This window comes from Rhinopithecus roxellana, chromosome 8 (genome assembly GCF_007565055.1).
Source record: "Rhinopithecus roxellana isolate Shanxi Qingling chromosome 8, ASM756505v1, whole genome shotgun sequence".
In the NCBI taxonomy this organism is placed as follows: domain Eukaryota; kingdom Metazoa; phylum Chordata; class Mammalia; order Primates; family Cercopithecidae; genus Rhinopithecus; species Rhinopithecus roxellana.
Genome location: NC_044556.1, coordinates 93,789,525 through 93,805,412, shown reverse-complemented (window position 1 = coordinate 93,805,412; position 15,888 = coordinate 93,789,525). Strand labels below are relative to the sequence as shown.

The window sequence follows — 15,888 nt, the reverse complement described above, 5'->3', positions numbered from 1 at the left end:
TTTTTTAGTAGAGACGGGGTTTCACCGTATTAGCCAGGATGGTCTCGATCTCCTGACCTCGTGATCCGCCCGTCTCGGCCTCCCAAAGTGCTGGGATTACAGGCTTGAGCCACCGCGCCCGGCCCCTTCTACCTTTCTTTAAAGAGCAAAGTTCGACTTAATAAAATTTCCAGGGCTGTTAACACGTTTGTGGAGGTTTACCACCAATACTAAGACGTATGCTAATTTAGTTTTGTCACTTAATGGAGAATGTAACTCTTTGTCTCTATGTAATAAATAGTTTATCATTTCTTTAAGGAGCTCTTATTTGAAAATTATGTGCGTTGGAAGGAACATTATTTTCCTTGAAATGTTTTATGTAGTTAAGGAGGAGTTTATTGCTTTTGTTACTTTATCGATATAAATGTTGCTAAATATTTCTTTTTTGTTAGTTTGTTTTGAGATAGAGTCTCGCTCTGTCTCCCAGGCTGGAGTGCAGTGGCGCGATCCCGGCTCATTGCAACCTCTGCCTCCCAGGTTCAAACCATTCTCCTGCCTCAGCCTTCTGAGTAGCTGGGATTACAGGTGCACGCCACCACGCCCGGCTAATTTTTTTTTTCTGTTTTTGGTAGAGACAGGTTTTCATCATGTTGGCCAGGCTGGTCTCAAACTCCTGACCTCATGATCTGCCCACTTCGGCCTCCCAAAGTGCTGGGATTACAGGTGTGAGCCACCCCGCCCAGCCTTTCTTCGTTTTTGTTTCCGCTTATTTATTTTTTGATATGGAGTCTTGCTCTCTTGACCAGGTGGAAGTGATGTGATCATGGTTTACTGTAGCTTCAGTCTCCTGGTCTCAAGTGGTCCTCCTGTGCCTCAGTCACTCTAGTAGCTGGGAAGTGCAACACCAAGCCTGGCTGTTTTTTTTAGAGATAGAGTCTCACTTTGTTGCCCAGGCTGGCCTCAAGCAGTCCTCCCACGTTGGCCTCCCAAAGTATTGGGATTTATAAGCATGAGCCAGCATGCCTGGCCTAAATATGTCTTATAGGAAATAAGCTATCTGGTCTGTTTGTAACAAAAAAATTAAGGAATATTAAATGTCCCAAATACAACTGTTGCCTTTAGATATGTTTCTTTTTTTTTTTTGAGATGGAGTCTGACTCTTGTTGCCCAGGCTGGAGTGCAGTGGCGCAATCTTGGCTCACTGGAACCTCCGCCTCCCAGGTTCAAGCGATTCTCCTGCCTCAGCCTCCTGAGTAGCTGGGACTACAGGCACGTGCCACCACACCCAGCTAATTTTTTGTAGTTTTAGTAGAGATGGAGTTTCACCGTGTTAGCAAGGATGGTCTCTATCTCCTGACCTTATGATCCACCCACCCTGACCTCCCAAAGTGCTGGGATTACAGGCATTAGATGTATTTCTAAAGCTGGTTATCAGAGTTAAATAGATCTGTTGTTTTCGGTGTTGATAATTTTGGAATATTCAAAAGTATTTGTTGTGAATTAGTCCTTTCTGAGTGTGCCAATTCCTTTTTTTTTTGATAAAGCATGTGGTAATAAAGATTTATACTATATGATTAGTCACTCACCTCATTTTTTCCTTTAGTCGATGATCAGCTGACCGTTAACATAGATGAAGGTGGATGGGCTTGTCTGGTGTGCAAAGAGAAGCTCATTATTTGGAAGATTGCTCTGTCACCTATTACTAAGGTAATGGCTCTTTAAAGAGCTGGAAGGAGATGGAGGAGAGGAATGCCAATTGACTTTTAATTTTTACCCTAATTTTTTTACAGTTGGAGGATAGTTAATATGAAACTACTTAGGCATTAAGGGTTTGCATTTTCATAGTGATGTGAAATAATAAGCATGCACACACATTTGTATATTGGGAAAAAAGTTTCCCCCTTTTAAAGATCTGTGTTTACATTTAATAAAATTAGAGACATTGAAATTTTCAATGAATATTGTGCTAATCCGTCTGCCTAATGAAGTATCAGACTAAATGCTATCCATATAAGCAAATGAACTTTGAGTTTGCGTATTTCCGAGAAGATAGAATTATGTTTTGTTGAACCTACTGAATGATGCTTAATAAAATAAGAAAATATACCAATTGCTAGTTAAACTTTTCACTTGTCCACTTCCAACAGTGGGATTATCATTTGCACGTCTAGTAACTTATCCTCAGCAACCTTTTTTGTTCGTTACAACTTACTACTCTCTTCCACCACTCATTACTCACTTGGCCACGTTCCATTGGAACTCAGGGCTCCTGCTTACCTCAACTCTTCACTTCTGCTGAACTGTGTTACTGCTGCCTAGAAAAGGGTATATGTGGTTAGGAGTAATAGGTGAGGGAGAAGTCCTGGGGGACATAGTGAGTTAGCTGAGGGATCCTGATATTTGGCTGAGAGTCTAAGAAATATTTCCTAGGTAACTTGGTATAATTACTCTTTGTTCATGCTAATTTTAAATGTCAAATAAACAAATCAGTAGTCGATTGGGAAAGTTCCATAGGAAGCCTAAGCACTTCTCTTAACCTTATTTAGCCTTCTCTTAAGTGGACTTTTCTAGCCCAGGAAGAGGTTAGGATAGGTGTTCTTCAGAGTTTGGTCTAGCTTTAAGTTTTCATGATTCAATATCTCTTAAGATACTTTGTTTTAAAATTACTGAAAGCCTGATTAAAAGGAGATGTGAGAAGAAAGAATATTTGTAGAACGGTGTTTCCAGCAATGAGTCAGAATCTAAAGTATGCAGAGAAGGGAAATCAGATGCATCTTCAAAATATTGGATTTGATGTGAAAGATTTTCTGTTTGGGTTTGTTCTACAGTTATCGGTTTGCAAAGAACTTCAGCTGCCATCTAGTGATTTCCACTGGAGTGCCGACTTAGTGGCTCTCTCTTACTCTGCTCCCTCAGGTGAAGCACATTCTACTCAGGTAGGTGACTTAAAAGCTTATTGAAATAAACTTTATACAGTAAGGACATCCTAAAGTTGAAGGAATCATCCCATTTGATTTTGAGACGTAACTATAAAGCTATAGAAATCAAGACATTGCGATATTGGCAAAGAGAGCTACACACATAGGGCAGTGTAACAGAATAGAGAATGCAGTTACAGATCCACATAAAGGCGCCCATTTGATCTTTGACAAAGGTGCAAAAGCAATTCAGAAAGAATGGTCTTTTACAGTGATTTTTCTCTGTATCAATGCATAGTGTAGGAACATTTGTAATTTTAAAAGTACAGATGACCAATTTGTATTGTATTGAATTTTCCCTTAAACCTCATACTTTGTTATAAAGATTAATTTGAAATGGGTCATAGATCTAAATGTAAAACAGTAAAACTTTTAGAAGAAAACAGGAGAAAATCATTATGACCTGAGATTAGAGTTCTTGGAAATCACCAAAAGCATGATCCATAAAAGAAAAGTTTGATAAAATTAATATTAAAATTAAAGTAAAATAAAAATTTAAAGCGTTGCTTTGCCAAAGACAAGAAAATGAGGAGACAAGCTACAGAATGGAAGAAGACATTTGTAAATCATGTATCCAGGAAAGGACTTGTATCCAGAATATTTTTTAAAATTCTAAAAACTTGATAAGAAGACAATCCAGTTTAAAAATAGGGACTAGGACTTGAACGGACACTTTGTGAGGATATAAGGATGGCAAATAAGCACATAAAGAGATGTTCAGCATCATTAGCCATTAGAGAAATGCAAACCAAAACCCTAGTGAGTTCTTATTTCTGATTTTTCTTGATCAAATAGTAAATTGTTCTGTTTTTTGTGTCATCAGACTCCTGGTTTTGGGGTTCTTCTTTTATTGTGATTGACGATTGTTGTGATCTTGTTTTGAGGCTGTTGCTGTCATGGTTGCCACCAGAGAAGGATCCATCCGCTATTGGCCAAGCCTTGCTAGTGAAGATACCTACACAGAGACTTTTGTTGATTCGGGAGGTGATAAGACTTACAGTTTCCTAACAGCAGTGCAGGTATACCATGGATATTCCTTTATGTTTATTGGAAAGCTTGGAAATGAGATTTTTATTTATTTTTTAAAATAGAGACCAGATTTCCTTATGTTGCCCAGGCAATTCTCAAACTCCTGGGCTCAAGCAATAACTCCTGCTTTGGCCTCCCAAAATACTGGGCTTACAAGCATGAGCCACTGCACCTAGCCGTGGAAATGAGATTTTATGACTAAAAATGTGGAGTTTTGAAGAGACTGTAGAGACCAGGGAGGAATCAAAAAGAGACAAGGAAGAGAAGAATGTAAGGATCTATGATTTGAACAGTTAGACGAGGGAGGCTCTTCTCACAGGGCTCTAAAATACCAATTTCAGATAGTAGTTTGTGATATGCATTTCTTTTAGAAACATTTTATGAGAGTGGCTTGTTTTTAAGCCACCATCAGACACTATAAAGAATGATTTGCATTATCTTCTCTGTAGGTTCACAAAGAAACAAAATCTGGCTGAACATGGTGGCTCATGCCTGTAATCTCACCACTTTGGGTAGCTGAACTGGAAGGATTGTTTGAGGCCAGGAGTTCAAGACTAGCCTGTGCCACATAGTGAAACTTTGTCTCTACAAAAAAATTTAAAAATTATCTGGACGTGGTGGTGTGTGCCTGTAGTCCCAGCTGCTCAGGAGGCTGAGGCAAGAGGATCTCTTGAGCCCAGGAGATTGAGGCTGCAGTGAACTATGATCTCACCAATGCACTTCAGCCTAGGTGACAGAGCGAGACCCTGTCTCTAATAAAATAGCAAACAAAAAATATAAATAAAAATAAAATCTGATAACCTGATTTGTTGAATCTGAAATATGAGCGTGTAGTTTAAAAATCAGAATTTAAAAAACATGGACTTTTTTTCTGCTACAGAAGTTTTGTTTTTGTTTTTTTTTTTTCTTTTTTCAAGACACAGTTTTACTCTGTCACCCAGACTGGAGTGCAATGGTGCAATCTCAGCTCACTGCAACCTCTGCCTCGTGGGTTCAAGCAATTCTTGTGCCTCAGCCTCCCAAGTGGCTGGGATTACAGGTGCGTGCCGCCACACCCAGCTAATTTTTGTATTTTTAATAGAGACGGGGTTTCACCCTGTTGGCCAGGATGGTCTCTATCTCCTGACCTCAAGTGATCCACCCACCTTGGGCTCCCAAAGTGCTAGGATTACAGGTGTGAGCCACCATGCCCGGCCAGTTTTTCTTTTTTCTTATGAGAGTTTTTCTATGTAGGATTAAAAATATCAACTGAATGGATTCTGAAATGTATTACTTTAATAAAATAACAACATTCTATTTTGTATTCTTTTAGATTTATTTCAATTACAATGATTTTTCTCTGTATCAAAGAATTTTTTTGTTAGTTTTCTTTATCTTAGCGTTAGAAGCTAAACTGAACTAATCTCATATTTTTTCACAGGGAGGAAGTTTTATTCTGTCCTCGTCAGGAAGCCAACTAATTCGGTTGATACCTGAGAGCTCAGGAAAGATTCATCAGCATATCCTGCCTCAGGGGCAAGGCATGCTTTCAGGAATTGGTCGAAAGGTTTCTTCTCTTTTTGGAATTTTATCTCCTAGTAGTGATCTCACAGTAAGTTTATAAAATAACTCTTTTACAAGCTTATTTCTTAGTTAAATCAGTAAGTTGAAAGTATGCTCTGAAGTTAGTGTTGCCTCCATATGGACGAAAGTGTATGCAAAATAGAACCTTTGATCTTTTTAGTGAACTATTTTTTTTTTTTTTTTTTTTTTTTTTTTTTTTTTTTTTTTTGAGGCAGAGTCTCGCTCTGTCGCCCAGGCTGGAGTGCAGTGGCCGGATCTCAGCTCACTGCAAGCTCCGCCTCCCGGGTTTACGCCATTCTCTTGCCTCAGCCTCCCGAGTAGCTGGGACTACAGGCGCCCGCCACTTCGCCCGGCTAGTTTTTGTATTTTTAGTAGAGACGGGGTTTCACCGTGTTAGCCAGGATGGTCTCGATCTCCTGACCTCGTGATCCGCCCGTCTCGGCCTCCCAAAGTGCTGGGATTACAGGCTTGAGCCACCGCGCCCGGCCTAGTGAACTATTTTTATTATGATGAAATGAGTTCATACTAACCTTCTCCCATAACTTGTAACAGTAATATCTTTAAATCAGATTATCTCACAAGTACATTTTTGGAACTAAAACTATTATGTAAAATTTAAAATGTGTTTCTTAAAGATTAATTTGACTTTTTATATTTAACCGGAAGCGTGTCTCTACTGCCATGCCTCCAGCTGTCTGTGTGGGTGACTGAAATCTAGATCTGTTGGTTGGATTTCTCTGCCCCATACTCTAGTATAGTGAAGGGAGGATGATGGGAACTAATATTTATGGACCATCTACTCACTGCTCGGTGCTCCGTAGTTGTTATATTCATATTGTGTAATCATTGTGACAACCTGTAAGATAGTGCACTTTCCCTCCAGTTTACAGATGAGGAAGCACCCTCAGCCAGAAGGTGTGTAACTGCTGAGTGGCAGAGCTGGGAATAATACCCAGGCCTGCTCTTTTGACTGTGCTGTTGTCCTCTTGTTTCAGATAATTAGCATCACCTGCTTCCTTGAATGTTCTTTAAACCTAAACTTAACATGTTTAAAAACAAATTTATTGTATTCTTTCATCTCTCCTATTGACTACTCACTTACCCCTATAAAACTCATTTCTCTTTTGATCGGTTTTTGTTAAGAGCACCATCACTTTTTCTCAGTGACCCAGGTATAAAACCTTGTTATTTTTTGTGTCTCGCTCTCCTTCTATAGCAAACTAGTTATTTACCAGGTGCTGTAGATTTAACTTCTATCCAGTCTGGTTTCCATCCCCATCTTTCTGCTTTTGATGTTATGCCCTAACCTATATTCTTGATAAATTTTACCTAAGTTCCTGGTACCTGCTCAGTTTGCTTACTGTTGACCTTTCTGCCCCATCACTGATGGGTTTTAACACAAAGCAATCATGTATATCCAGCTTTAAAAAGCCAAATATCTATACTTCATGATTAAGCGTATACTGAAAAGGCAAAATAATACTCTTGTGTATGACTACATACATTCTGCCAAATGCATTCGAACACAATTCTGTGTTCAGAAGCTATTGATAATATCTCCCTTGATTGCTATACTTAAACAGATTCACATTCAGCACTCTCTGCTATATGTCCCTGATTTTTCATTATTTTTTATTTTTATTTATTTTTAAAAATAGAGACAGGGTCTCACTATGTTGCCCAGGCTGGTCTCAAGCTCCTGAGCTCAAGTGAGCCTCCCTCCTTGGTATCCCAAACTGTTGGAATTATAAGCATGAGCCACCACACCTGGCCTCATTATTTTTCAAAAAATCCTTATTTTTGCTTCTTTTCGACTTGTCATCTTCATTCCGATGTTAGAGGATGACTTCTTATTCTCTAAAGACGCTGTAACTTTCCCACCTTTCAGCTCTGCTCTTCCTGGGCCTTCCACCTATATCCTTCCTCTAGAGTCCAGCGTTGCCCTCAAACTCTATTTCAGGATCACTTCTGCTGCTGTTGTTGTTGTTGAGATGGAGTCTCACTCTGTCGCCAGGCTGAAGTACAATGGTGCGATCTTGGCACCTTTGCAACCTCTGCCTCCCGGATTCAAGTGATTCTCCTGCCTCAGTCTCCCGAGTAGCTGGGATTATAGGCGTGTGCCACCACACTCGGCTACTTTTTTGTATTTTAGTAGAGATGAGGTTTCATCATGTTGCCTAGGGTGGTCTTGAACTCCTGAGCTCAGGCAATCCACCTGCCTCAGCCTCTCAAAGTACTAGGATTGCAGGGGTAAGACACCACACCTGGCCCAGGATTACTCCTTTCTTTAAATCCCAAAGGAAGAATTCTGCTAGGATTACTAATCACATATGTGAAATTTGAGTTTTAAAACAATAATTCCTTAACATTAGAATTTAATCTATGAATTTGACTTCTTTTTCTTTTCTGAATAGCTTTCAAGTGTTCTTTGGGATAGTGAGAGATCAAGCTTTTATAGCTTGACAAGTTCAAACATCAATAAATGGGAATTAGATGACTCTTCAGAAAAACATGCATACAGTTGGGATATAAATAGAGCCCTGAAGGAAAACATTACCGATGCTATTTGGGTAAGAAACAATAATGTTCATCTCTGTAATTCACGCTGTGGTTGTATGATAATGCTGGTTCCCTTAATTATGTATTTCAACACATTTCAGTGTAATAAACAACATAATGTATAGTTATCAGATTAAGTGGAAATGGGGTAGTCAATCTCTAGAAATATTGGAATTGCTGGTTTACTTGCTTAGCAATTTTTTTAAATGTATACATTATTCATTCATCAACTGAGTTATCATGGGTGAAGCACTTCACTAGGTGCTAGGGGTATAAAGGTGAAAATAAATCATTCCTACACTCAAGCTTACATTATTGATATTTTCATGTAGGGATCTGAAAGTAACTATGAAGCTATTAAAGAAGGAGTCAACATTCGATATTTGGACTTGAAACAAAACTGGTAAGCAATTAATTTGTCATAAAGAACATAGATAAGAGTTTGGAAAAAATAAGTTGATGTTTATTATAACATGACGAGCAATCTCACTGTCTGCTCTTTTTTTGGAGACAGGGTCTCACTCTGTCACCCAGGCTGGAATACAGTGGCGCCATGATAGCTCACTGAAGCCATGACTTCCTGGGCTGAAGTCATCCTTCTGCCTCAGCCTCCCAGTAGCTTATACTGCAGGCATGTGCCATCGCACCTGTCTGATTTTTAAAATTTTTCGTAGAGATAGGGTCTCACCATGTCACCCAGGTTGGTCTTGAACTCCTGGGCTCAAGCAACCCTCCTGCCTCAGCATCCCAAAGTATTGGGATTACAGGTGTGAGCCGCCATGCCCAGCCTGTTCTTTTACTGCTGATCTTCTCATGCTAGCTATTAAGCTTTACTGAATGGTCTTGCTGTTGTTTATTGAGTGATACTAGTTCATCTGGGAAATTGAGACATTTTTCAGCCTTAAATGGTATAATCTTACATTGGTATCTCATTCATTAGAGACAAAGCTTTTCTGCTCTTACAGCTAGAACTTCTCTTCTTCGCTGCCAAGAGATACCTGAGACCCTGTCATTGCCCACTGCTGTGGGTGCCCCATGGTGTGATCTTCCTCTTATTGGATGTATCAGGCACATGTTTCCCACTTTCTGTTGCTCAAGGAGCTTTAGGCCTACGATTGTGGCTATGCTGAGTTAAGGATGGGATAAGGCTTTGTCTCGTTAGTACAAATTCAAGCTTTATCATAGTTCATACTCAGAGTAAATTTCCTCATAGAAACAGTGCTCTAAGTGGTGCATAGGATGCCGGGTTAGTCTGATAAAGCTAATTATCCCATGTTACTATTTAACTTTAATGCTCAAGGTCACATGGAACTTAAAAACCATTTGTAACATTGCTCGTAGTGAATCCAAATATATAACTAGTAATCCTTCAGAAGACAACTTCTCAGAAGTTGAAGACTATTTTTTATGAGTTTTAGAGTAATTTTTACTGTTCTTGTTACATGTTTTGGGTTAGTAGAACAAATTCTACTTGTTCCTTGGAGAGACATTGCAGTCGTACTACTTTGTGTAATTTTTCTCTCTGTTGGGCTGTTTAGACTCTTAGTAGGCTCCTTTACAGTCTGGAAACCTTATTAAAGCTATCAAAGAGGTAAAAGTAATAGTACTGTTTAATTTCTGTAAGCATTTTAATTAAATACAGTTTACCTGTTTTTATTTGTCTTTACCAGACTTTTGGAAATGTAGGACTACTGCTAGGACAGCCTGCTGTGGGCATATAATGCAGACATTTTTCTTTTTTATTGTTTTTTGAGACTGAATCTCACTCTGTCACCCAGGCTGGAGTGCAATGGTGTGGTCTTAGCTTACTGCAACCTCCTCCTCCCGGTTCAAGCGATTCTCCCGTCTCAGCCTCCCAAGTAGCTGGGACTACAGGTGGGTGCCACCACTCCCAGTTAATTTTTGTATTTTTAGTAGAGACGGGTTTTCACTCTGTTGGCCAGGCTGGTCTTGAACTCCTGACCTCGTGATCCGCCCGCTTCGACCTCCCAAAGTGCTGGGATTACAGGTGTGAGCCACCGCGCCCAGCCATGCAGACATTTTTCACGTAATTTTCTGAATTGGAGGCATGGGGTTGAGAATGAGAAGCATGCTTAGGAATTGCTATGCAGGGTCCACCCAGGGCTTCTCTCCCCCAGTGTCATGCTGACCAGCGGGGTCCCTGTGAGGTGCAGCCCTCATCCTCCTTGACCTTACTCTCCACCTTTACTCAAAATGATCCAGTTAGTACTCTATTATGTCCTTGAGGCCTCGTGATCAGAACTGTACAGAGAATTTCTCATATGGGTCCGTTTTCTTTATTTTAAGAATAGTGTCTGTCTTCCTCATAGTCACTCACACCTACTGATTTGTTGTCCATTTGGGCAGAGCTACAATCTGAGCTTATAATTTCAGTGAGTAGCTGGGCTGGGTGGCTCACCACTTTGGGAAACCAAGACAGGAGGATTGCTTGAAACTAGTAGTTCAAGATCACCTGGTCAACAAAATGAGACCCTATCTCCACGCAAATAAAAATAAAAAATTAGCCAGGCATGATGGCGTGTACCATAGTCCCAGCTTTTCAGGAGGCTGAGGCGAGAGGATCACGAGCCCAGGAGATGGAGGCTGCAGTGAGCTATGATCCCACCACTGCACTCTACCGTGGGCAACAGAGAAAGATCTTTTTTCTGAGACAAAACAAAAATAAATAAATTATTTTACTAGATGATTACTAATACAAAGTTTAGATATCTTCATTTTAGATATAAAGTTTGGAATTTTTTTAACCTTAACTTCATTACTTTGGATATACTTACATAAAAACTTAACTGGTCAAGCAGGAGGATCACTTGAGGCCAGGAATTCTAGGGCAGCCTGGCATTGTAGAGAGAGAGACACTGCCAATATGTTACAAGTTTGGGCCAATATTCTTTTTTTAAAAATTGATTTTTAAAAATTTTTTTATTTCAATAGTTTTTGGGGTACAGGTGGTTTTTGGTTACATGGGTAAGTTCTTTAGTGGTGATTTCTGAAATTTTAGTGCACCTGTCACCTGAGCAGTGTACACTGTACCCAGTATGTAGTCTTTTATCCCTCACCCTCCTTCCCACCCTTCCCCTTCAAGTCCCTAAAGTCCATTATCATTCTTATGTCTTTGTGTCCTCATAGCTTAAACTCCCACTTGTAAGTGAGAACATATGATATTTGGTTTTCCATTCCTGAGTTACTTCACTTAGAATAATGTGGACCAGGTCGGGCGCGGTTGCTCAAGCCTGTAATCCCAGCACTTTGGGAGGCCGAGACAGGCGGATCATGAGGTCAGGAGATTGAGACCATCCTGGCTAACACGGTGAAACCCCGTCTCTACTAAAAAATACAAAAAAACTAGCCGGGCGAGGTGGCGGGTGCCTGTAGTCCCAGCTACTGGGAGGCTGAGGCAGGAGAATGGCGTAAACCCAGGAGGCGGAGCTTGCAGTGAGCTGAGATCTGGCCACTGCACTCCAGCCCAGGCAACAGAGCGAGACTCTGTCTCAAAAAAAAAAAAAAAAAAAAAAAAGAATAATGTGGACCAATATTCTTGAATTCCTTTCAAGAGTCCAAGCAGAAGTGATAAAGTTTGGGGAGCTAGGGGAAGAGAACCGTGAAGAGGGAAAATGAGAGCTGTGCTAGGATTGCTTGCTTTGAAATGTCATGTCATTTAGTTACTTGCTTGGTTTCTTGTTTTTAATTGTCAGTAGAGGGTGCTTTGCCACCCTTTTAATATTTCTGGAGAAACCCCGTGTCGACTAAAAATACAAAAATTAGCCGGGCGTGGTGGTGCATGCCTATAATCCCAGCTACTCAGGAGGCTGAGGCAGGAAAATTGCTTGAACCTGGGAGGCGGAGGTTGCAGTGAGCCGAGATCACACCATTGCACTCCAGCCTGGGCAGCAAGAGTGAAACTCCGCCAAAAAAAAAAAAAAAAAAAAGTTGTTAGTAATAGATGTTTTAGAAGAGCTAAAATAGGACCATTTAATTTATTGGGGGCAGCAAGTTTGCTAGACTTAAGGGACAAATAAGCTTTACGATGCAAAATGGTTTGTTTTTACATATACAGCAGTTTGAAATTTCTATAACCGATTGTTAAAAAGCCTTTACATATATATGTATATTTTTAAACATTAGAGACAGTGTTGCCCTGTTTGGTCTTGAACTACTGGGCTCAAGCGATCCTCCTGCTTCAGCCTCTCCCAAAGTGCTTGGATTAAACACATAAGCCACTGTGCCTGGCCTAAAATTATTATTATTATTATTTTAAGAGTCTCACACTGTTGCCCAGGCTGGGGTGCAGTGGTATGATCTTGGCTCACTGGAACCTCTGCATCCCAGGTTCAAGTGATTCTCATGCCTCAGCCTTCCGAGTAGCTGAGATTACAGGGACATGCCACCATGCTGGGTGTTTTGTATTTTAGTAGAGATGGGATTTTGCCATGTTGGCCAGGGTGGTCTCGAACTCCTGGCCTCAAGTGATATGCCCACCTCGGCCTCCCAAAGTGCTCAGGTTACAGGTGTGAACCACCACACCTGGCCTTTTAAATTTATTTTAGAGATACATGGTCTCACAGTGTTGCCCAGGCTGGTCTTGAACTCTTGGGCTCAAATGATCCTCCTATCTCAGCCTCCCAAAGTGTTGGGATTACATATGTGAGCCATCGCACCTGGCGGTAAAATTTTTTTTTTTTAATGTTTTTCCTCTGGACAAAAGCGAGTAACCTTTAAATAACTGAGTACATCAGGGACTGGCAAACCTTTTCTGTAAAGGGCCAAAAGTAACTGTTTTAGGCTTTGGTGGCCATATAGTGTTTATTGCAGCTACTCTATTTCACCAATAGTATCATGAAACATCCCTAGAAAATGCATAAATGAATGTGTATGGTTGCCTTCCAACAAAACTTCATTTATAAAAACTGGTTTGAGATCAGTTTCACTGGAGGGCTGTACTTTGCTAATCCCTGGATCAGATGGTTGTTTTGATCTTTTTTTTAAAGTCTGGTTTATTGAGCTATAATTTATATAGAGTAGAAAATTTACCCTCTTTAGTGTATAATTCTACAAAATTTTTTTCTTCTTTTTTTTTTAAAATGGAGTGTTACTCGATCACCTAGACTGGAGTGCAGTGGTGTGATCTCAGCTCACTGCAACCTCCACCTCCCGGGTTCAAGCAGTTCTCCTGCCTCAGCCTCCCAAATAGTTGGGACGACAGGCATGTGCCACCATGCCTGGCTAATTTTTGTAGAGACGGCTTTGCCACATTGGCCAGGCTGGTCTTAAACTCCTGATCTCAGGTTATCTGCCCACTTTGGCCTCCCAAAGTGCTGGGATTACAGATGTGAGCCACCGCACCCGGCCCTGATTCTACAAATTTTGACAGATACATAATTTAGTCATTTAATCACAACAGTCAATACAGAACAGTTGTATAACCCCCCAGATTCCCTTGTGCCATTCTGTAATCGACCCCTCCATCCACCCTTAGCCCCTGGAGACCACTGATGTGGTTTCGTCTCTATAGTTTTGCCTTTTGCTTAATGCCATAGAAATGGAACATACAATGTAAAACCTTTTGAGTCTGGCTTCTGTCACTTAGCATAATACATTTCAAATGCATTTGGTATTTTTTTTTTTTTTTTTTTTTTACTACTGAATAGTACTCTTTTGTGTGGATATACCACCATTTGTTTATCTGTTCAGCAGTTGGAAGACATTGGGTTGTTTTCAGTTTTAGGCAATTATGAATAAAGCCACTACAGTCATTGGTACACGGGTTTTCGTGTGAACATAGTTATTGGTTTTTGTTTTTTTTTTTTAATTTTCTCTTGTATAGGTGTCCACGAATGGGATTGCTAGGTTATATGGAAGCATATGTTTAATTTTATAGGAAACCCCTAAGTTGTTTTTTAGGGAGGCTTTACATCTTTATTTTTTATTAATTAGTGATGGGCTGGTGATTTTGGCAGCAGCATGGCACTCAGCAGACAATCCGTGTCTCATCTATTACTCTCTGATAACAATAGAAGATAATGGTTGCCAAATGTCAGATGCAGTTACTGTAGAAGTCACTCAATATAATCCACCTTTTCAGGTAAGATTTATGTTGGTTAAATTAAAAAGCAATAATATGTTGAGTATTTTTCTAACTATTTCAGGGTCTTATTTATTTATTTGCAGAGTTTTGCTCTGTCACCCAGGCTGGAGTGCAGTGCCTTGATCTCAGCTCACTGCAACCTCTGCCTCCCCTTCCAGGTTCAAGTGGTTCTCCTGCCTCAGCCTCCCGAGTAGCTGGGACTGTAGGCATGTGCCACTATGCCCAGCTAATTTTTATGGTTTTAGTAGAGACGGGGTTTCACCATGTTGGCCAGGCTGGTCTCGAACTCCTGATCTCAAGTGATTCCCCCAACTTGGCCTCCCAAAGTGTTGGGATTACAGGCGTGAGCCACGATGCCCAGCCCATTTCAGGGTCAAATTTCTTGACAGATTTCATCTGCAGGACTTGGCAATATTTTAAAATAGCTTGTTTCTAGACGTTGCATTTTCTTTGCCATCTCAGGCTTGTTCTTTTGCTTAGTTTTGGCTAAAGGAAAATTAGAATGGAAGCAACTAGCAAAAAGCAGTTTGTTTATTCTGCTCTAGGTCTTTGGAGGGATTGTCATCTCTGTATTTAAGTAGAAAGAAGGTATTGATTAATTTCAGGGTGAAAGTAAGGAAGAAACCACACTGGGCATGATGCGTACATGCCTGTAGTCCTAGCTACTCAAAAGGCTGAGGCAGGAAGATCACTTGAGCCCAGGAGTTTGAGGCTGTTGTGTGCCATGTTCACACCTGTGAAGAACCACTGCATTCTAGCTTAGGCAATATAGTGAGACCCCATCCTAAAAAAAGAAGAAAAAGAAAAGAAAGCTGGTAGGAATTAGGGTTTGGTTTAGAGCCTTGCATATTATAGAAAAATCCCCCTTTTTACCCAAAGCAAGATTATATTTGTATTCAGCAGTGTTACATAGTCATCAAAGTTCTTGTAAACAACTGAAAGACAGGCTTTCTAATTTTAAGTTCATTAATAACAATTAAACGTGTTTAATAACAGATATTCGTGAAGAAAAAGCTGAACATCTATAAATTTATTTTATTTACTCTTACATGGTATCTAATTCTGTTAAATCTTTGTTTGTTTATTTTTGAAGAGGGAAAGTCTTGCTATGTTGCTTGGACTGGAGTGCAGTGATATTCACAGGTCCGTCAATAGTGCATGGTAGCCTCCAACTCCTGGGCTCAAGCAGTCCTCTCAGGTAGCTGGGATTACAGGTGTGCACCACTGTTCCTGGCTTAAATCCTCACTTTTTTTTTTTTTTTTTTTAAATCCTTACTCTTAACATGACTTGTTTAATTGAATCCTGTAAGAAAATCTTTTGATTTGTTCTTTTATGTCAAACAGAAATAAACTTTATCGTGTGTTCTGATTATGCAGTGTGGAAAACATGCTCAGTGTTAGAAAAAAATTCAGCCAGGGCAGAAGATTATAAAGAGAATCTGAGGATTAAAAAACAATTCTAGGACCTCACATTTAGTGTTTCTGTAAAATTACTTCTTTAATAACAGCTTATTTTTAGCATATTCTAATTTTATTTAATGAGATTTATTTTTATTTCTGCCTCTGATTTTATGTGTAAACAAATCAACTGAGTTTTCTTGTCATTAATATCTTGCCAGTAAAGTAAGAACCAAAATGTTTGTTTATCAGGGATCATTTATAAAAAATTGCCAGTTC

The 15,888-nt window shown here is 39.9% G+C and overlaps 1 protein-coding gene across 1 annotated transcript in view; it reads left to right on the top strand.

Moving 5' to 3' along the window:
• NUP133 (nucleoporin 133) overlaps nucleotides 1-15,888 on the top strand; it is a 71,617-nt gene that overhangs the window by 5,561 nt on the left and 50,168 nt on the right. The window contains exons 3-9 of the mRNA XM_010374032.1: nucleotides 1,583-1,686; nucleotides 2,808-2,915; nucleotides 3,842-3,976; nucleotides 5,407-5,577; nucleotides 7,964-8,119; nucleotides 8,441-8,511; nucleotides 14,061-14,208. Coding sequence (XP_010372334.1) covers nucleotides 1,583-1,686; nucleotides 2,808-2,915; nucleotides 3,842-3,976; nucleotides 5,407-5,577; nucleotides 7,964-8,119; nucleotides 8,441-8,511; nucleotides 14,061-14,208 — 893 coding nt within the window. The remainder of the gene's footprint in view (nucleotides 1-1,582; nucleotides 1,687-2,807; nucleotides 2,916-3,841; nucleotides 3,977-5,406; nucleotides 5,578-7,963; nucleotides 8,120-8,440; nucleotides 8,512-14,060; nucleotides 14,209-15,888) is intronic.